A 22,958-nucleotide genomic window follows, 5' to 3' on the forward strand; every position below is an offset into this window, starting at 1 on the left:
TTTCTTCTATATTTTACTTGATTCACTGAGACCTCTAACCCTTTGACACCCACTTTCCCCATTTATCACCCCACTTTCTAGCTACTTCCTTCATCATCGTACCTAAAGCACCCCTTCCCACAAAAAACCTCATGGGGTTATACTATTCAGAGGCATCCTCAAGCCTTCTGTATTCTTGTTTTACTACACCTGTCCCACAAATCTCCAGCAGAGAATTACTATAAAACTCTACTTTTTCTGCTCTGTTATTCCCTGCTGCTGAGATCTGCTGGAAAAAAACAGAACAAAAAAAAAACCTATACAAACACGCACTTATTGCAATCTCTGTTGGAAATCTCAAAACCATCCATTAACACCTTTACCCTGTTGTGTCCCCCTCTTCTCCTCTCACCAGCATCAACTTTCAATCTTTTCTTCCTGCCTTACACCACTCGTGAAGTCCTCCTTTGAACTGGGTAGTGTAGAAAAGAGATCGTGGCCAGCAGGAAGAAACTTCCTTAATTCCCCATCTCCCAAGAATTTTTAAGTTTCCTTATTTTTGAGAGAGTGAGTAGGGGAGGCACAGAGAAACAGAGACAGAGGGAGAGAGAATTCCAAGAATGCTCCACGCTGTCACAGCACATATCCCAACTTGGGGCTCAAACTCATAAACCAAGAGATCATGACCTGAGACGAAATCAACAGTCAGATGCTTAACTGCCCTGGCCACCCAGGCACCCCTGCCTAGAGTTTTTAAATAACCTCTTCCACACATCCCTTTAATGTTAAAAAGGATGCAATGTCCATCTGCTTCTCCGTTATGGTTCTTCCTTCAAATGTGCCCCTCCTTTCTCTCATCAGATCTCTTTACTACAACAATTTATACTTGTTCTACATCTTCAAATCTTTCCTAGCTTTGCAAAGAAAGTGTTAAATCTTTCACTGTATCTTCTCACTTTAACCATGCAAATCCCTGTTACTGCATTCTATTTCCTTCAAAAATTTCAAAAACAGTGTAACTCTACCATTAAATATTTTATTCTCCAACTTCCTTCATCTGCCCTTACCACTGGACTTTGAAGTATCCTGGGGTAGGGGTACCTGGGTGACTAACTGGGTTAAGCTTATGACTTCGGCTCATGTCATGACCTCACCATTAGTGAGTTTGAGCCCTGAGTAAGGCTCTGTGCTGACAGCTCAAAGCCTGGAGCCTTTAGTTTCTGCGTCTCCCTCTCTCTCTACCCCTCCCCTACTTGTGCTCGCTTTCGCAGGTACAGTCAAAAACAAAAAAAAAAATCCTGGGGAGCCCAACTGTCAAACATCTCCCAGTATCCTCATTATCAGGACACAGCTGACCCACTCCCCCATTTAAAAAAATTCTCTCTTCCCTGGACACCTGGGTAGCGTAGTCTGTTAAGCCTGACTTTAAGCCTGACTTTGGCTCAGGTCATGATCTCAAGGCTTGGCTTGTGAGTTCAAACCCCACATCGGGATCTGTGCTGAAAGCTCAGAGCCTGGAGCTTGCTTCAGATTCGGTCTTCATCTTTCTCTGCTCCTGCCCCATTCACACAATGTTTTTTTCTCTCTCTCAAATATAAATGTTAAAAAAAACAAATTCTTGTTTAGCTTGACATCCTCTTTTTTCTGATAGTTCATTCTTGCCTTAATTTTATTCAATTTTTTTTGTTTATTTTTTGAGAGAGCTAGAGTACAAGCAAGGGAGCAGCAGAGAAAAGAGAGGGCCACACGGAATCCAAAGCAGGCTCCAGGTTCTGAGCTCTCAGCACAGAGCCTGATGAGGGGGTCAAGCCCACAAGCCTTGAGATCATGACCTGAGCTGACGTCAGACACTTAACCAACTGAGCCACCCAGGTGGCCCCCCTCAGCCTTAACTTTACAAAGCAACCTCTCATCTCCATTATGCTCCCTCAGGATTCTGGTTTCTGCATTCTTCCTAGTAAACTTTCTCTCTTGACTACCTCATCTATTTCCTGTCTATCAATGACATCTTTTACTTTTACCTTTTCCCCTTTTGATATCAAAACAATTCATCTTCAGTGTAATTCCCCTAGATCTTTCACTTCCTCCTCCCCGTGCCTCTGCTCTCAGACCAAGCCAACCTCGGAGTCATCCTAAATAACTCCCTCCTCCTTCCCACCCACTTCCAATCAACCATCAACTTTACCGTCTGAAGCGCTCTTAAAGCCCGTTTCTCATTCTATACTAAGCAACCTGCTACAAAGTCCCTCTTCCTTCCAATCTCATGCTAACTCCTAAGAAAGCCTTTCATGACTTACGTTACCAAGTCACTATCGGAACTGCCCATTTTAACTCTCACTTTATGTATTTATTGCATCTCAACAAAAACAGAGACCTTACCTCCTTTACTATACTACTTCATTCACTGCCTATACCTGAGGTCAGTACTAACATTGTGAATTTGTGAACTTGTTTCACTATCGCAGTTCAGTCTCCATCGTTCACACTGCTTTAAAACAGGATGCATGTGAAACTTTGTTCCCCTCCTCCCACCTCCATCTGCCTGGCAAGACTCAGCCTATGTTAAAATTTTGTTAAAGTTCTCACAGCCCCTTCCACAGGAATAAAAAGCCACAATTACTCTTCATATTTTACTTGATCATGAGGTACAGAACCCTTAAGTTTTCCCTGAATCTTTAGCATACGATAGTCTGAGACAAAAGGTCAGAAAAAGGTGAAAAACAAAACTTCATATAGTGAAGAAGAAACTTATTACATTAATTAAGAGCACAGCCTGTACCTCCTACTCAAGTGTCACACAGTCTCATTTTATGCAACAATGTTGCTAATATTGGAATGAACAATACTTACACAGAAATCACTGTATACCAGGATTTATTATGGTTATTTCACGTGTTAATTCACATGATCCTCTCAAAAACCTTGAGTATACAGTACCTATTTTATAAAGAAAACTTGAAGTGCCACTAAAAGGAATGAAAACTGATGCGTTTTATTTCCTTTACCATTCAACTTATCTTAAGGGTGCCAAAAAAGAAACAGTTCTCTAACTGAACAGCATAACCTACCGTTTTAAAAAATGAAGGATATGGAGTAAAGGGCCAACTCTAAACTTAAGAAAAAAAGTAAGGTCTCATTACCTCTACCACCTTCCTCAATTCAACTAAAATAAAAATCATTTTAAGATCCCTGTAGTTAAGGGCAGCTCAGTAGGTTACACATCCAACTTTAGCTCAGGTCAGGGTCTTGTGGTCTGAGAGTTTGAGCCCTACATCGGGCTCTGTGCTGGCGTTGTGGAGCCAGCTTGGGATTCTTTCTCTTTGCCTCTGCACTTCCCTCACTTGCGTTGTCTCAAAATAAACAAACTTGGGAGGTAAAAATGATTCCTGGGGTTAAGCAGTAACAGTACCTTTCTCTTTCTCCCTCTTCTGGCAGCTTTTGGAGTGGTTATGTCAATTGCTTTAGTCACATCCTAAAATTGAAAAAAATACATACAGATGAAACTAAACAAATTATGTCAAGACTTCTTAAACTAACAGCATATTTCACTAAAGGAGCTAGGGAACCTGTTTTCCTTCTCTGAAATTTAGAATTATCATCATTATAAAGTGAAATAGGCAGTGTCTTAAAAACAACAACAACAACAACAACAAACTTTCCTCTGCCAGATGAAATGTAAGTCATGCTTGCTAGTACACAAGGAAGTTTGCCTTTTTAAATTTGTAAAACCACTTTTGTCTACATTTTAGGGTTGTAAATTTTATTTTTTAGTATAATTATCAAATGGTTTCCATACAACACCCAGTGCTCATCCCAACAAGTGCCCTCCTCAATGCCCATCACCCACTTTCCCAACCCCCATCAACCCTCAGTTTGTTCTCTGTATTTGAGAGTCTCTTATGGTTTGCCTCCCTCCCTCTCTGTAACTTTTCCCCCCTTCCCCTACTCCATGGTCTTCTATTAAGTTTCTCAACACCCACATATGAGTGAAAACATATGGTATCTGTCTTTCTCTGACTTATTTCACTTAGCATAATACACTTCCATTCCATCCATGTTGCTGCAAATGGCCAGATTTCATTCTTTCTCATTGCCATGTACTATTCCATTGTATGGATAAATCACATCTTCTTGATCCACTCATCAGTTGATGAACACTTAGGCTCTTTCCATGTTTTGACTATTGTTGAGTGTTGCTATGAACATTGGGGTACATGTGCTCCTATGCATCAGCACCCCTGTATCCCTTGGGTAAATTCCTAGCAGTGCTATTACTGGGTCATAGAGGAGTACTATTTTTAATATTTTGAGGAAACTCCACACTGTTTTCCAGAGGCGCTGCACCAGTTTACATTCCCACTAACAGTGAGGTTCCCGTTTCTCCACATCCTCACCAGCATCTATAGTCTCCTGATTTGTTCATTTTAGCCACTCTGACCAGCATGAGGTGGTATCTCAGTGTGGTTTTGATTTGTATTTTAGGGTTGTAAGTTTTAAATGGCTGAGACTTTGGAGATCATCTAACAACCCATGAGATTTGAAAAGGCTCAATGAGTATCTCCCCTCAAATACAATGATATACAGAGATGAAAGTAAACCTAGAGTTAACAAATTATTTGTTTAGATTTATTATTTAACAAATCAGTGCCCTTTTCAATACCTCTATCGCACAATAGCTTTCTTGAAAAGAATACTAATAATCAGTAACCCACTCTCCTTTAGGCAGACCTCATATTTTGCACAGCAAAACTACATGAAATCAATAAATCTGTGTATCTTTTTCCCCCACTTTTTTTTGGTAGATAAGCTCTGCTCCCAAACTCATGACATCAAGATCAAGAGTTGCATGCTCTACTGACTGAGCGAGCCAGGAGCCCCAACATCCATGCATCATAAAGATGAAAAATTAGTTTATAATACAGTACTTAATACTCACACAAGGAAATAAGTTTTAAATACTTTCTCACTCATTACTCAATACTTTAACAATTACTTTCTATTATGAGATGAAATGATCAACCCATTTTACAATTTCTTCCTTGCAACAATATGGGTTTAGAATGTAAGAGAAATTAAACACACCTCATTGCTGGCTTTTTCTTCATGGTCAGTATCTTCCTTTGAAACACTTGTTTCTTTTTCTTCAACTTCAACATCAGATGACGCATTCGATTGTTTAGCTGATGCCTATAAACAACCAGCTCTATTAACTTCACAAAGATTTTACCCCATTTCAAATTATTCTACCCATGAAAAAACTCAAAAGCCTATTTACAAGTTATAAAAGTATCCTCATTTCTGTTCCACAAAATGCTTTTAACACATACAACTTTTCAAAAAGCTTTAAATTCTATTATTCCTTTAGGAAAGTCTTATAAGGGGCTGTATTCCTATAATCGAGTGTAAAGGATAAAACGGTGAGGCAGAAATGGAAGTAAAATTACTAAGAATACCATTCTACTGTTCTAACCAATAAATATCCAACAAGATAGAATATAACTTGATTTAGAATAGCACAGACTATATTTAACTACTGACATATTCTAAAGAAAAACTTATCTTAGAACCTTAGCAAGGACATACAATAGCTGTCTTTAAAGACTTTGATCTAGATCTCATATTAAGTTTATTTAAAATGCAGACACTTGAGATGTGATTCTGATTTAACAGCAGGTACTGAATAGGAGTCCAGTAATCATCTTTTTCCCTTCAAATTCATGAACCGCAATTCAGGCAGCGATTCCTCTGGGCTCAGGGTAGGGGTGAGAACCAATTACCATTAAATTTTACAAGTACCCCCAGATGACAAGATACTTAACACAGATGATCTACCAGGGGCCTAAAAAGATGAGCCACAGAGATGACACAATACACACAGGGAGGTGAGGGAAGCACTGGTCTACAGGAAGACAGCACTGCAGTCTAAACTGTGCTCCTTTCTAATGGTTTCCTTTTCAAGCCGAAACTTTTTTGCCTTTAATAAAAAAGGCAATGCTAATAACCCACAAAATGATAATAGTTACAACAAAAAAAGCATCCCCAAATTACTTCTAGCACTATAAATTCTTGTAAATCAGGATGGCCAACTTTTCTATTTTGTTTCGTATACTTGGGGTTTATTGCTTTCTCCATATCCTAGGGATGTGCCACTGGGGACACGTTTGGGCCAGAAATAGAGAGTACATCACACCAGTACAATCATTCATACTTCTGTTAAGGACAGAACATTGCTAGGTTTCATGCACACAACCTACCAAAAATTTCATTGTGAGATGGCAAATCCCCAACATACATGGTGAAAACCACGTGGAGATAAGGCGGTACATAGGAACACAGGATAGAGTGACCATGCTGGGCTATCTGGAGGATGAAAAAGTCCTTGAAAGGACAATCTCAGGACATATCCAAGTGAAGTTACAAACTGTTAAGTTTCAGGAAATAATTCACGCCTTTGGACTCCCGTTCTACAACTGAGGCAACAACGATGGGAAACCATCGTCTTACACTTGTGCAACAGTATTTAGTGAAGACCTATTCCTGACATGCATGTAACAATGCCAGGTGCCATAGGACAATTTCTTTGTTCATGGGGCTAATAATCCATGGCCGTTAAATATAAAAGCAAATGTGATGCAGGAAGATTAACAAATTCTGGGTGATAATGAATTTGCTCACAACCATCTACTGCACTCTTGGAGCACCACTGTAAGATTTAAATCTTCCAAAAAAAAAAAAAAAAAAAGCATGGCACATGCAAAGAACTAAAAATAGTACAGACTTAAAAGTAGAAAGTCACAGAATTTTGCTACTATATCCTTTAGATTTTACTATCTCAGTCTTATTATGTTTTTGGTTTTTTTTAGTGTTTTATTTATTTCTAGGAGAGAGAGAGAGAGAGACAGCATGAGCAGGGGAGGATCAGAGAGAGGAGGAGATACAGAATCAGAACCAGGATCCAGGCTCTGAGCTGGCAGTCAGCACAGAGCCCAACACAGGGCTCGAACCCACGAACCGCGAGATCATGACCTAAGCGAAAGTTGGACGCTTAACCGACTAAGCCACCCAGGTGCCCCTTATTATGTATTTTTTTAAAGTAAGCGCTACATCCAATGTGGGGCTTGAACTCATGACCCCAAGATCAAAAGTCACATGCTGTTTACTACCAGCCGGATGCCCCTTTCTCAGTCTAATTTAAATGAACAAAACCTCTGGCCACATGAAAAACAGAATAAAAAGGAGGTTTAAGGCTGCTCTTCTAGATTCCAAAAACATTAAGTATAATTTGCACAGTGCTATCAGTGCTTTTATCACATATTTAATTTAACCCATTTGAGGTTTGTAGTCTAATACAATTTTATGGATTAAGGAATTAAAATGAGTAAGGAAAAGGGGCGTCTGGGGGGCTCATTTGGTTAAGTGTCCAACTCTTGATTTTGGCTCAGGTCATGGTCTCATGGTTCATGAGATCGAACCCTGCTGACAGCACAGAGCCTGCTTAGGATTCTGTCTCTTCCTCTCTCCCCCCACTCCCAAAATAAAAATAAACTTTAAAAAATGAGTAAGAAAAAAAAACATACCTTCTTCAAGTTATACTACCTGAATTTAAGAGAATAGTACATATAGCTTTGAATTCAGTGATACATTAAATAAGCTATCAAGCAGAAGGACTTAATTATTTCCCAGTGTTCTGTTTAACCATGAAGGTAGTATTTTCATCAGTTCAGCTAGACATTAAAGGTCAAGCAAGGTTCAATCGCACAAACAAGCATACTTTAACCTGAAATTTACAAGGCTCTTAATATTTTTCCTAAAGCTAGAATAGTGATTATCCCCCATGACTGAATAAATGATACTCAACTAAATTTTATGTAATATGACGCACCTGTTGACTTGAAAATTTCACTTTCGGATTATTATCTATCTCCCATAAACCTTCATTAAAGCCTTTTCGTTTATTTGGTTTGCCGTACTTTTCCTTATTTTCTGAGTAAGGAAATATATCCTTTGGGCCTAAAAAAGCACTAAAAAAGGAGAGGGAGAAAAATATGAGTGCAAAGCAATTTCAAATATATGTTATTAAATAGCGCTACCCTAGGATGCAATTCTAGACAATTCTTAACCCAAAATGCAATAAAAATCTTACTTAAAGGGTAGACACAAATAATTCATTAGATTTAAGTTCAAATACTTTTATTAAATTCAATCACAAGCTCCTAGGACCCACAGGCCTGTATTAAAAAAACATTCAAGTTGTACAATGTGAATGTACTTAATGCCACTGAAGTGTACACTTAAAAATGGTTAAAATGGTAAATTTTATGTACAATTTATAATTTTAAAAAGCCCCAAAATTTAAAGAACTGTGATATAACTGCATTAATCAATCCATTTAAAATGCACTCCAAATACTAATTTCAAAGTACAGTCTAGTACAGACACAACTCAAAATACTATCAATGAGGTACATTACATACACACACATGTACATAAGCTTTTGGAATAAAATATGTTAAAAATTTTATTCAATGAAGGAATCAGAAGTTATAACTGGTTCATTTGTTCATTCATATATTCATTTAAGGCATTCTTTTATTTGTGGTAGTTATGTTCTACAAAGTCACCACAAACACTGAATTAGTGAATAATGCACCACTGCCCAAGGGAAAATACAGGGCAGGGTTCCTGTGAGCCTCTGGTCACATTTTCACCAACCAATCAACACATAACCTTGTTTTTCACATGTTTCTGTTAAAAGACCTGCTAATATGTATTAGTGACTCATTAACAATGAACTCACAGCCTTCAACTTCTATACCACATACTTGCTCTACATGGCACAGAAAGTCTTCTTGCACTTAAGAATGCTCAATAGCACCTCAGCACCGTACTTGGGGACTAATGCAAGCTGCATAATGACCAACCCAAAAAAGCACAATAATGCAAAAATTATAGCACAAAACTGCAAAAAGGACACTTGTTTACAGTAGGAGAGTGAAAACAGGGCAAAGTATTGCCTTGGTCAGCCTCAGCTAGGAATGTACGCATTAAATTACTCAAATTTTTGGCCATTTTGCTTGCACATGAAGGCACCCTGAGTACTGGGATTACAACTATGTTTTCAGTGAGCAGGCAAACTCACAAACATGGAATCCGTGAAAGATGAGAATTAACTGCGTGCACACGCACTGGAGATGTTCTCCAGAGCAAACCCCTGTATCTCCCTCAGTCAGTCTTCCAGAATCTGTCACTTCTATAAAGGAAGATCCACCAGTATGTAGGAATTTTTTTGTTATGCTGTTTGGTGTGTATATGTATTCTCCAAAGGAAGAGGAGAACCAGATTACTATTCATTTTGTCTAAAATGTGCTACAGCTTAAGATTATAAATTATTAAGTATATGTCACAAATTACTTACCTGGTGAAATTCTTTTTAGAATTAGGGACCTAATGACTACAGTTATCACTCCAGTTAGAGTATTTTAAGAGGCTTTAGGATAAATTTTAATTAAAAAGACACTTCGAGCTCTACTTAAATAAAACTAGTGCATACAAAAGTCAGCTTTATAATTTAAATTCTGTAATTTAGGAAGACTCACTGAATACATGTATTTTTAGCTGCACACTGGTTAAAGCACAATGAAATCATCATTATCTCATTTGATCCAGAAATTCAGCCTTTTACTAGGAATCATTCATTCCTACCTATCCTCTCAAATTAGAAAAACTAACATATTTAGTTAAAATAGTAAAACAATTCCTCCTACGTGTTTCAAATTCCAAGTAAATAACTTGAATTAAATCTCCATCACAAATATACTTCTAGTTAGACCAAAGCAATTCAACACAAATTATCTCTCCTAAAACCTTACAAAAACAACCCGTAAAGCCAAAGACAACAAAAAACACAATACCATCAGAGAATCAGAAGATGGAAAGAAAACTGAAAAAGCTGGATATTAAGCAGCAATATACAAAGTCAGCATCATCCCTTATGGTTCAAAACGCCCAATGGACTCAAAGTTGGCATCAGGGAACTTCCAAAAGTGGTAAGGACATTAAACAGTCAATAAAATTATTGAAAAATGTTTTAAAACTTCAAACATGGGGTATTTTAAGACAGGACTCTAAACCTAAAAGCGATTCAAAAGAGAAGACTGATTCTACCATGATGGTGTGACAGTTAAATTTACGTGGATTATTTTTCTTTTCTCAAAACAGGCAGACTTCACTTTGCATGATAACATAAGACTAAAAAAATGACCATGCAGTGGTAAAAATTATGATTGTTCCATTAACTTTTAAAAATTGTCAAAACATTAACCACTCTATTACTGACAGTGAAAAGACATGAAAAAATATACTAAAAATACTTACACTCTAAAACATCAGAAAACACGGAGACTGAGTTTTTTTTTCTGTTAAAACAACTGAGCTAAAATAATTTGAATGGTTCCTGCCTTCTTCTGATCATAGAACTTATGTATGGAGTGAGCATATTTTCTATGCCTTGGCGAACTGTCATACTCCTTTCTAAGTCTGATCAGCTTCCAACATTTTATCCTTTGCACTTTCAATGTTGTGAAATATCTTTAATGTTTTTTGTTGGCATCATTTCCTCTGAGACATCTTCCTCCTTTTTATTACCACCACTTTCCTCATTTATGTTGATAAGCTTGCCTTCACTAGGTTCCTCTGGCTGCATATCCAGTCTCTCCAAATGGAGCATGTCTACATTCGAAGGTTAGCGATTTATTCTGTAACTCCATTTGCATTCAATTCAAATTTCACTTCTACTGTTATTAATTTGTTTCTCTGCTGCCTGCACTTTCAGCTATGCTGGCCAATTCCCTATCTGGTTCTTTAAATGTAATCTGGGCGAGCATATCACTGAAAGACAAAGAGGCAACACCACCACTAAACATTGTGCCATCTACGTGAATTGAAAAACAGATGCACAGTGACCAATCACCAAGAGCCTTTGAAAAAAGTGATGTGTTATGCATCTGATATTACATTTACACTTGTGGACTGAAAAGATAGCAACTTTTGTAGTTTATGCAATTACAGTTAATATTCCAGGGTATGTGAAATTTGAACAATGTTGCTGGGGGACTGGTGTTATCTAAATCATGGCAGCCAAAATTCATGCCCATTGGGCCTGTATGCTTCTCTCCTCCGCATGCTGACTTTAACATTCTATTTTTTTATTAGACAGCATATATACTACCATTCTTGCTCTCTGTGACATTGTATGGTTATTTGGTCATGTCTTGTTTGAGCCTTTTCTCACAAAATAAGACACAGCTAGATTATTTATCAATCCAATCTAAAAGTCCTAAGAGAATTCTACCTACACATATAATGTAATAATTTATACTTGGGTCTTATTCACACCACCTTGTTTGCACACACTTTTTGATTATCCTTGGGTAACTGTTATTCTTACTTTTGCTGAATAGGTTTTTAAAATATTCTCCCCTGATCCTCCTTCAGACTCAGATTCCAAGCTCTACTTTCTATTATTTTACTATTCATGATGTTCACATTACAGTTGACCCTTGAACAAAATGGGCTTGAACTGTGCAGGCACACTTACGATAGGGAGGGGTTTTGGTTTTTTTGGTGTTTTTTTTTTTTTTTACTGCATTGTTAAATGTATTTTTTTCTTAAAATTTAAACTACGTTTTCTTTTCTCTAGCTTACTTTATCGTAGGAATAGCATATAGTACACATAACATACAAAATACTTGATAACTGACTAAATTACTGATAAGACTATTAGCAGTCAAGTTTTTGGGGAGTCAGTTATTTGTAGGTTTTCAATGGCATGGTCAGTGCCTCTAACCCCCATGTGGTCCAACAGTCAACTATATAAGTCACACTTCAATTTGCATCTGTAACCAATATACCAAATTTAAGTTAACTATGCCTGTCTAAATTAGAAAAACTTCATAAATCTAAATAATTTATGTTATGCACAGAAGCTTAGAATATTTACACATGAAAAGATGCTCAAATCATTAGTCATCAGTAAAATGTAAATAAAAACCACAAGATACTATCTTCACACCCACTAGGATAGGTTGAATACAAAAGATAACACATTTTGGCAAAGATATGGAGAAATTAAAATCCTCATATATTGCTGGTAGGAATGTTTAAATGATGCATGGCTGACTTGACAATGGTCTGGCCAATTCCTGAAAGGATTAAACAGAAGTTATCATTTGACCCAGGAATTCCACTCCCAAAGAAGTAAAAAAAACGTGTCCATGCAAAAACTGATATACACAAAATTTGGCATTATTCATAATAGCCAAAAGTAAAACAATCCAAATGTCTATGCACTGATGAATAGATAATTAAAATGACAGATTAATACAATAGAATATTTGACAATAAAAAGTAATGAAACACTATCACATGCTACAATACAGATAAACCTTGAAAACATGCTATATGAGGAGTGCCTGGGTGGCTCAGTCGGTTAAGCGTCCAACTTCGGCTCAGAATCTCGCGGTTTGTGGGTTCGAGCTCTGCATCGGGCTCTGTGCTGACAGCTAGCTCAGAGCCTGGGGCCTGTTTCAGATTCTGTATCTCCCTCTCTCTCTGACCCTCCCCTGCTCACACTGTCACTGTCTCTCTCTCTCTCAGAAATAAAAACATTAAAAAAAGTTAAAAAAAGAAAACATGCTATATGAAAAAGGTCAATAAAGACCACATGCTGTTCAGTTCCATTTATATGAAATGCTCAGAACAGGCAAATAGGTTAGGGACTGCCTACAGGAAAACAGGTAGAATTGGGGAGAAATGGAAGTATTTGCTAATGAGTACAAGGTTTCTTTATGGCATGTAAAAATGTCTTAAAATTGTGCTAATGGCTGCACTTCTCTCTGGATATACTAAGATGTGTTGCATTGTACACTTTCAGTGGATGAAGAGATAGGAATTATATCTCAATAAAGCTGTTAAAATATTCTTCAGTGAATACCACATCCTACCAAACAAAAATGATCCAAATTTTACCAACTACCAACAGTCACTGGTTCAGCCTGCTTTTTAGCTGAATATATACATATAAATATTAATTTTGATATATATGCTACATAGTCTTCCATACTTTTCCAAATTAAAATGAACATTTCTTCATGGCAATAATTACTAACAGCTACCTACTATTTCACTGAATGGCTATCTCAAAATTGACTTGTCTATTGTTGGACTATTTTCTGCAACAAATTTTCTACTATAAAATAACACAGCCACAATAAATATAATATTTCTCAATCTTTGCATCTATCTTCGTAATATATCCTCAGAAGTACTGCTGGGTCATCGAATATACTCAAGACTAAGGAAACTCTTAACGAGACTTAAAAAACCATGGAGGCAGAAAAAAGAATCCTCTGACATTCTCATCATAGATAAGGAATGATAATCATGGAACATGCTGGAGGTTTTAGCTACTGCTATAGTGGTAATCATACTGCAATACAGAAATGTATCAAATCAGTGGTTATCATATTGCAATATATAAATGTATCAAATCAAAAGGTATACATTATTATAGGTCTGCTAGTTTAATTTAAAAAAAATAAATAAAAGCAGAAGCACCACACACATGCACAGAAGCACGCACTTCTTTCTCTGTGGGGATGCGATCCCACAGGTTTGATGAAGAGGGTCCAGATAAATTTTTATTTTATTTTTTTATGTTTATTTTTGAGAGAGAGGACAAGCAAGGGAGGGGCAGAAAGAGAGGGGACAGACCTCGAGGCAGGGCCCAGGCTTTGAGCTGTAAGCATACAGCCAGATGTGGGGTTCAAATTCATGGACTGCGAGCTCATGACCTAAGCCAGAGTCAGACGCTTAACTGACTGAGTCATCCAGGTGCCCCCAGATTAGTTTTTAGACAGACATCGCTAGTCCCCGAGGGCATAACTGGATGTGGCTATGGCTCTGATTCATTCTTCAAAGCTTTCCACTTTAAAATGACATACAAAAAAAGATAAAAAATTTTAAAATTAATATGACTTACAAATCTCAAAGAAAATACATCAAAACATGAACACGTTTTAGGGTCATTTCTAAAAAACTGGAGTAAAAATGAGTTGATTCCTTTTTAGAAAACTCTAGGTGGTGTGTGTGTGTGTGTGTGTTTTAGTTTTACCAATGAAAAGATATACATTAATTCAAAGTTACCCACCAAATTCCAGGGATGAAAGGAAACACAGGCATCGCCAAAATCTTCATTTTAAAGATTAGAGAATTGAGGGTCAGAGGATTAACTCATTCAAGTAAGGTCATCTAGCTATTAAACAGTAAAGCCTCAACTTTGTATAGTATTCCTTAACAGTGTTCCAGAGTTTCCTTTATCTACTATAATACAGACTTTGAAACATCTACTAAAATACAGACACTATACCCCTATATACGTGAACTCTGGACTTTAAATACCAAAGTCATAGCCCATTAAGAATCAAGGCTAATGTAAAATGTCCTAAAAATAGGAAATCATTAACAGCTGCCCTTGAAGAACATGGGGGGTTTTGGGGTGCTGACCCCCCATACAATCAGCCAGAAATCCTCAAGTAACTTTGACTCCCCCAAACGTAACTACCGTTAACTGGAAGCCTTACCAGTAACAGTGGATCAACACATTTTGTTGATTATAGGTTATCAAAGCTCAATTATCACACACCTGGAGCTCTCTACCTTTAAAGCAAACCAGAAGTTGCACATAAAAAATGGAAAAGCTAATCAGAACTGAAAATACAAAACTCAAAACTCATTTAATTGTTGCCAAGTAATAGAAAGTCTTATCTCTTAAAACACCAGCTCTCAGTTGCTGCTTCATTTCTCATTATTAAATCACAAAACATGACATGTACTGTTTTATAACTAGTTTTATAACAGCATGCCTTCTTTATAATAGCAAATGACTCAAGAGACAACTGAATATATATTTATTATGTGCCATGAACCTGCTGGTCTAGAGATGAATAAACAGTTCCTCTCCTCTTTCTTGGTACAAGGCTTGTAAGAATCTATGCAAGTCCCATACTGACACACACAGTTACAGCGAGACTACAGAGGTTGCATATGAGAACAAGCATAGAAGAACATACAATCCTAACCTAGGACTGCATTTCTTTTTTTTTCTTTTTTTTTTTTTTAAGTGTTTATTTTTGAGAGACAGAGAGCGAGCATGAGTGGGGAGGGGCAGAGAGAGAGGGAGACACAGAATCTGAAGCAGGCTCCAGGCTGCCAGCACAGAGCCCGATGCGGGGCTCGAACCCACAGACCGCGAGATCATGACCTGAGTCAAAGTCGGATGCTTAACCGACTGAGCCACCCAGGCGCCCCGACTGCATTCCTTTACTCCTTTCCAGTGGACAGGTTATACACAACACTAACTAGTCCCCTCCCCATTCACCTTCACTCCTGAAACTGCGTATCTGGCACGTTCTGGAACAGCCTGTGATAGGTATTTTTTGAAGTTCCTAGAATTGAGCATCCAACCTCTTTGTATTAAGATCAGTAAGGAGACACACTCAACAAAAATACCATCTTCACTTAAATTTTCTAGACTTGAGAGATAGACCTGTAAGTGTGTTTCTTCTGTAAGCAATAGCGATCAGTCAGCAAACCTCAAACTGCATTTCAAACAATTTAACGCATCTTCAAAAAATAATATGCAACATTATCTTTAATAGCTGACATTTGTTTAACACATGCAAAGAGCTGTTCTAAGCACTTTTCATGTAATATCTCATTTGGAACCCAAAATACTGAGGTAAAATATATTATGCCCATTTTACAAATAACGAACAAAAAGACACAAGGCTAGGTAACCTGCCCAAGGTCATGTAGAAGGTAAATGGCAGTCAGAATTCAGACAGCCTTCTGATCTAGTTGTCTTAAGCACTATATAAATGTTGGTTAATGGACAGCGAATTCATAATCAACAAATGATTTTATCTAAAGGGTACACTTTCAATATCAACAAATATTTATTTAACAGCTACTATGCACCAGCACTTAAATGATGATAAACAAGATAGTCCCTGCTCCCCAAACTCCTCACTTGTAGGTGAAGGAAAAAAGAAAAAAAAAATTTCAATCATCATAGCAAGGAATAATATAAACTTAAAAAAGAGGATTTGAGTTAAGATATAAGTGAATGAAAATCTGAAGGTGCTTCCCAATAAAGAAAAAATAAGCAAGGATCTGAGACAAGAGAAAGATTTATGTTAACAGTGGAAAATCGTGAGGAGGCTGGAGAGGTAAATACAGGCTAATTCATAGAAGTTCTTATGAATAGCACTTAAAGATAGCACTTGGAGTTCTGTTTGTTGGTAATGTTAGTAAGGAAGCCACTGGCGATTTTTGAACAGGGAAATGACAACATTGGACTTGGACATGAAGAGTACAAACAGACCAAGATAGCATTAGGACACTATGGATTACTAAGCTGCAGAGGGGATAGACAAGAATGGAGAGATCAGCATGTGCCTTAAAGGAAAAGACCACGAGTTGCTAGCTGGCTACATGTGGAGGGGAAGCGGAACGACCAGACTACCTCATCAAAGATAACACCAAGACTGGGCTCCAGCAAAAGCACTGGGTCTGTGTCAGTCTCATTTACTAAGAATCTGTCTTGAATATGTTTTAAGATACCTAGCAGATGGCCACAGTTGGTATACATAAGGGCTTATTGTTGTCTAATATTCAAAACTTGATTGCTGGATGAATTTACTGTGAATGTCATAAAATGCTAAGAAAATGTTTCTAGGTCAGAGCAAAAATGAATGAAGCTACAAAAGGATTCTGCACTAAATTCATCACCAAATATCGTTTAAATCTTTTAAAATATCTTTTAAGAAATCTTATCTATAGGGGTGCTTGAGTGGTTCAGTCGGTTGAGCGTACGACTTCGGCTCAGGTCATGATCTCACGGTTCATGGGTTCAAGCCCCGTCGGGCTCTGTGCTGACAGGTAGCTCAGAGCCTGGAGCCTGTTTCAGATTCTGTGTCTCCCTCTCTCTCTGACCCTCCCCTGCTCATGCTGCCTCTCTCTCTCTCAGAAATAAATAAAACATTAAAAAAAATTTTTTTTAATCTTACCTATAAATCAGTTATGAAGAAGTAGTTCTCCAAATGGCCATTTCTTCTCCTGTGTTCTTCCTTTCCCAAATCCCTAACTACAGGCTGTTAGAATAAACTCTCATTTATGCAAAATCCAGACTGAAAAGCTCAAATAACCACACTCCAATGTGGGGGTGGGGCAAGGCAAATCATCAGAAACCTAGTTTCTAAAAATTAACCTTAAATACAAAAAAAAAAGTCACTAGACCAAAAGAGATCTAACAATGCTGCCTTTTCAAAGATAAAGGGTATACTTATGAGAACATGAAGGCACAAAACATTACAGTGCGTCTTGATTTTTTTTTTAATATTTTTTGAGAGGTAGAGACAGAGTACAAGTGGGGGAGGGGCAGAGAAAGAGGGAGACACAGAATCTGAAACAGGCTCCAGGCTCTGAGCTGTCAGCACAGAGCCTGACATGGGGGGCTCGAAACCACAAAATGTGAAATCATGACCTGAGCCTTTTTTAATATTTATTTTTGAGAGAGAGAGGGAGTGGGAGGCAGAAGGAGGGAGGGAAAGACAAAGTGCCATCTGGGGAGGGGCAGAGAGAGGGAGACACAGAATGTGAAGCAGGCTCCAGGCTCTGAGCTGTCAGCACAGAACCCGATGCAAGGCTTGAACTCAAGAGAACGGTGAGAGAGATCATGACCTGGGCTGAAGTCAGACGCTTAACAGACTGAGCCAACCAGGTGCCCCTCCTCTAAATCCTTGTGTATTCTAACTTCTTGATTAATGATTCAGTCTTCATTAATCGCTCAATACCACTATTTTGTTATTAACCAAACAATGTTTAGTCAAAGTTTGGTTGATATTGTTTGTTTTAAAATTTACCAATATTTACAACATAAATATCTTCATTTTTAAATGCTGGGGAAGAAGGTACAGTCATTCCTCTAAACTGAACATAAAAGAAACTGTGTTCTATGAAGCTATAAGGACATAGAAGTATATAAAATCTGTCCCATTTCAGGAAAAAAAATCACATTTAAAGAATTCTAAACTTATAAAACTGGAAAATCCTAAGGAATGCCTACTCGCATTACTAGTGTTTCCAAACTTCACATGCATCAGAATCATCTGGAAGGCTTGTTAAAGCAGATTGCTGGGTCCCACACCCCAGCTTCTGGTTCAGTAATTACGAGGTGGGGTCCAAGAACTGTGTGCTAAAATCCCCATGTGACACTGGTGCCGCCTAACCTAGCAGCAGGCTTAGGGAATGGCCACTCCAACATGCAGCACACAAATTTTTCATCAAAAGATACATTTTCCTATTAAATTTATAGAAGCTTTTTAAATGATAGATTACCCTACTGAATCAGAAATTCATCATTTCTTACAAAACTAAGTTTTTAGATATGGGATACACCCTAAACCCAACTCAAAATTATTCTGAAGGCCAACCCAATTCTTGACTCAAAGCTGTATTTAAAAAAAAATTATGTGGCATTGTAGGATACCGTTGATGTGAAATATCCAGAACTGGCAAATCTACAAACAGTAAATTAGTAGTTGTCTAATTCTCAGAAGGAGGGAATGGAGAATAACTGCTAATGGGAATGAAAAGGAATGTATTAAAATCCACTTAATTATATACTTTAAACAAGTGAAACTTCGGGGCATAAATTTCACCTCCGTAAAGCTTTAAAAAGAAATTATGGGAAAGTCCATATGGTGGCTAAGCAACATTAAATCAAATGTTGCCACTGCAGACACTGTTAGGAATGTATAGTCCTAATCAGAATCAACAACTATGTTTCTCCGGGTCCAAGGTAAACAAGCCTACTTTCCCAAAATTACTGCAAATGTTAGACTTCAAGAGCAAAATCAGCAAAATTAACAAAACAGACCCTGCAGTAGTCTTGCGCACCTAAAGTAACAGTTCAAGAATATTCAGTTGCAATTTTTGAAAACTTAATTTGCTCTACCCTCTGGCCATGGATCCACCAGGGGCAGCAGAGCAGTCACAGTGGCGCTCAGGACCACATAAATAGACACTGAGAACTTCCCAGCTTTCTTCCTGCTTTTCCCATTATAAACCATTTACGTGGCCAGGATCACAAAGCTTAAATAGGGTGTCAGGCTGTCCTTATGAAAAGCATTTACTGTACTAAATATCAATACCAAATGCTCTGTTAAAACTTTCCTTACATACTGTTGTCTATCAACCTTCTGGCTGCTGAAAAGATCCATACATATCTCCCCCTTTTATCATGGAAATATCTATTCCAATACCAGTTAAACCTGCAGCACTAATTTTTCTGCCCTAAAAATAAAGTTTAAAAGGGAATTTTTTTCCAAAGTTCAAAGATGATTTTAACGTTTCCTATTATTACTCTACTACTTTCTCTTTTAAGTAATCTCTACTTGTTTTTCATTTTACGCTCAATGACCCTACTAAATTAACTCTGATTTGCCTTTAGAGCTAACAGGACTTACGTCTCATGAGTTCCAAAAAAGAAAATGGGTAGTTTGTTTGTGGGTGGTTTTACAGCTCCATCAGGAACTTCATCTACCTAAAAGAAAGATCAGAAAAATTAAAATCTTTTAAATCATACACACCTCAACACACCAGAATAAAGTGAGAACAAGCCATTCAAAAAGGATCTGATAAAAGTAGACCAGTTCTACAGGTCACAATCCCCATCCCAGTTCTGAAACCCAAAAAGCTCGAAAACCCAAAATAATTTTCAGAACTCATTTGGTAGCAAAACCCAGACTGACACGGAGGCAGTTTCATTTCTTTTATGCACCTACTGTTTCTACTGATGCTTCCCTGCAAAGATACTCCATTAGATTACAATGTGTCATTCTGGAAGACCCTACTGGGAGCAAAACATATGCCATATGTACCATTATTACCTTTTTAGAATCCTAAAATTCTGAATTTTAAAACATATCTGACCCTAAGCATTTCAGATAAAGGAGTCTGAACCTGTTCAAAAACCCTAAATGATGTTTCTGCAAGAAGGCTATGCAAATACTGGAATAATGTAAAAGCAGACATTAATGAAAGTTCCAACCAGTCTTTCGAAAAGTTTGAAATATATACTCTGGAAAGATCTTACACCTACACGGCTGATTCACAGGAAGTTCTGTTCCTTTTTCATTTCTCTTTCAGTCTTTTTTAACTAAGGAAAAAAGTATTAAAGTGCTGTATGTCTAACACAGCAGTAATACTTGTTACTTTCTCTTATCAATCAAGGGAAAGCAGACCTCAGAGGTAAAGCCATCAGGCAGTACTATCAAGCCAAAATTTAAGCTTTCTATTTTGTCATTACTTAGACTTCATAACATTTTTGTCATAACGTTCATAAGTGGAAAGACATTTAAAAAAATCAGCTTTGTTAAGAGAAGAACAGACCACCTGAGGACCTACTCTGCTCTGTATGCACTACCATGTTGAAAAAAGACCCTGAGGGTGATTAGACTGGCAGTCTGAGGTTTCAGCAATCAACAGACTCTGTCACCTAACACTCTTAGACTTTAATTTCCTCATCTATACCATCACTGTACTAGTCATTTCAACTTTTTGAGAAGGCTCCAAGAATTATGAAAATCCTGAGAGCCCTTACAATAAGGGATATTTTCTGTTAACCCAATTCATATGTTCTTTCTGCTGGCAAACAGTTTTAAATGTGTCATACCTACATGTTAGGCAACTTTTTTAAGTTGACTACAAAAACAATTATTACTGACACAGGATTACAAGAACATGCAAAACTTAAAAAGTACGGAAGTTTTGAATATGGAGATAGAAAATATTAAGATCAAAATAGGAACAAGTGTCACCGTCACGGATGAGACCTTAAGTATATACTCTAATCTCTCTAAAGACATAATTTAAGGTTGGAGAAGACAGAAAAATGAATATAAATTTTGGACACAGACAATATCAAACCAAATTAAGCTGCTTCTAAGAAACAAAGGAGAAAAGAGACAAAATTTTTCCATTCCAATCCAAATGAACTTGTTGAACACAGAATGTATTACACAAAGAAGGAAAATACTCTCGCCCTCCGAAGGCTACTTTATTTTGCTTTTAGCAGCACCAATTCAATCAAAGTAGGTAACTTTTTAAACATTTTCAGCTGGCTTTTAACTGCACTGTAGGATCGAAATGTGAATACAGATATATCCTATAATCTCAGATTTTTATAACACCTCAAAATATATTAGGATATAAAAGCTACGAAAAGAAAGTACCTTGGAGGGGCCTTAAGTCTTCCCAGTTTCCCTCTGCTCTATTCGAACATTTAACAGTGTTTTATAAGAACACGATTACATACTAAGGACTGTGGGGGACATGAAGAAATTCAATGTTTGCCTACTGCCCTCAATTGGAAGTCAAAGCATGCACATTAAGAGTTAAAATCTTATCACAAAGGAAATCCATTAGAGCATCAAATACATAGGTAAGAATTTCAAGGTAAGATTCAATGAAAAAGTAGACTTGAAAGACTAGGGGGTAAAATCTTTCCAGGTTTAGGAAGGGAACCTGTAAACAAGAACTGGATGGGGAAAAAAAAAAAGAAAACAGTGAACATTTTACACTTGGACAGCAGTCAGCAAACACACTACAGGATTCTCTACAACCAATGGGTATGTTTTCTCCCAGCTGACATAATTAAAACCACAGGATTTAAATGTCTTTAGGAAATACACTCCTCAAAGAAGAGCGAGTTAGTGGATATTACAACTTTAGAATATCAAGTTTATATCTAAAAAGGATCTTAGGCATTCTAATGGATCTCAACACTCTTTTAGTTCTATCACGGTCTTACAACCCGAGTCCTACTGTCCATCAGCTAACAAAAAAGACCTCTTTTTCCGAAAACGGCGCTTAGATATCAATCTCAATTCTTAAATGTCACCAAAAAACCCTAGGCCTTACTTAATTACCTCTCTGTACCACTAGATGAGAACCTAGGAATCTGAGTACATCGCTCTTTTGCCTGTGGGAAACAAAGAGCGAAAACAACTTTTTCAAGGTCATGAGGCAAACTTCACAAATAAAAATGTGAAAATAAATTTACATCTTATTGTAAAATTTTCAAGAATATCCAGCCCTCCATCTCGGTAATAAACAAGCAAATCCAGAGGCCTCATCGACTACAAAACATTTTAAAAACCCGGTGAATCCAATTTAATCACATCTGACATCTAAGAGGCTGCATAAACTCCACTCATTCTCTCCATTTGACTCAAAATTTTAAAAACCTCCATGTTTCATTAATCTGTAAACGTAGAAAAAAAATCCACACTTGATTATTTTCACCTACAATGGAACATTAACAGTCATCACGTTTAAGTATTTCCTATTAAGAAAACCTGCCAAAGTCTGTCAAAAACAAACCATAGGGAAATGCTTAAGTAGAAACACCTGGATTTTTGCAATTCCAGGGGCGATTCCCGGGCAAAAAGCTAAAACGAAAGGTTGCAAATGAGCCCCAAGGAAAGCGAGGGGGAGAAAGGACACGAGAAGAAAATTAAGAGGAAGGGTAGGAAGTAGGCCCCTGAGGAAGGTAGCCCCGCACAGATGCGAAGGCTAAAAAATCACTTACTCGAGCTGGCCAATGAGGGTAACCTTTCATCTTGGCGAAGATGAGGTCTCCAGGTTTGAAATCGCGAGTCATGTTTCGGGGGCGAGGCCGGGGGTCTGAGGCCCTGGGAGGAGGCGCGGCGGTGCGCACAGCAAGGGGATGCGGGAGGGCGGACGGGAGCCCAGGCTCCCGGGGCGGCGGGAGGTGGGGGGAAGATGCCTCCAGGCGTCCCGACGCGCCTGCGAGGGAGAGCACGGAGGGCGGTTAATGCTCTGAAACCCGAAGGGAG

General features: G+C 37.7%; 1 protein-coding gene across 5 annotated transcripts in view; it reads right to left on the reverse strand.

Annotated features, from left to right (window-relative positions):
* PSIP1 (PC4 and SRSF1 interacting protein 1) overlaps positions 1-22,911 on the reverse strand; it is a 40,345-nt gene extending 17,434 nt beyond the window's left edge. For all 5 annotated transcript variants that reach the window (XM_077765049.1, XM_077765050.1, XM_077765052.1 and 2 more), the window contains exons 1-5: positions 22,691-22,911; positions 19,566-19,642; positions 7,862-8,000; positions 5,062-5,166; positions 3,389-3,451 (exon numbers count right to left, since the gene is read on the reverse strand). In XM_077765049.1, the coding sequence (XP_077621175.1) occupies positions 3,389-3,451; positions 5,062-5,166; positions 7,862-8,000; positions 19,566-19,642; positions 22,691-22,762 (456 nt within the window). In that variant the 5' untranslated portion in view covers positions 22,763-22,911. The remainder of the gene's footprint in view (positions 1-3,388; positions 3,452-5,061; positions 5,167-7,861; positions 8,001-19,565; positions 19,643-22,690) is intronic.
* Between the last annotated feature and the right edge of the window lie 47 nt (positions 22,912-22,958).

The sequence above is a fragment of the Crocuta crocuta genome, unplaced genomic scaffold (genome assembly GCF_008692635.1).
Source record: "Crocuta crocuta isolate KB4526 unplaced genomic scaffold, BGI_CrCroc_1.0 scaffold687, whole genome shotgun sequence".
Lineage (NCBI taxonomy): Eukaryota > Metazoa > Chordata > Mammalia > Carnivora > Hyaenidae > Crocuta > Crocuta crocuta.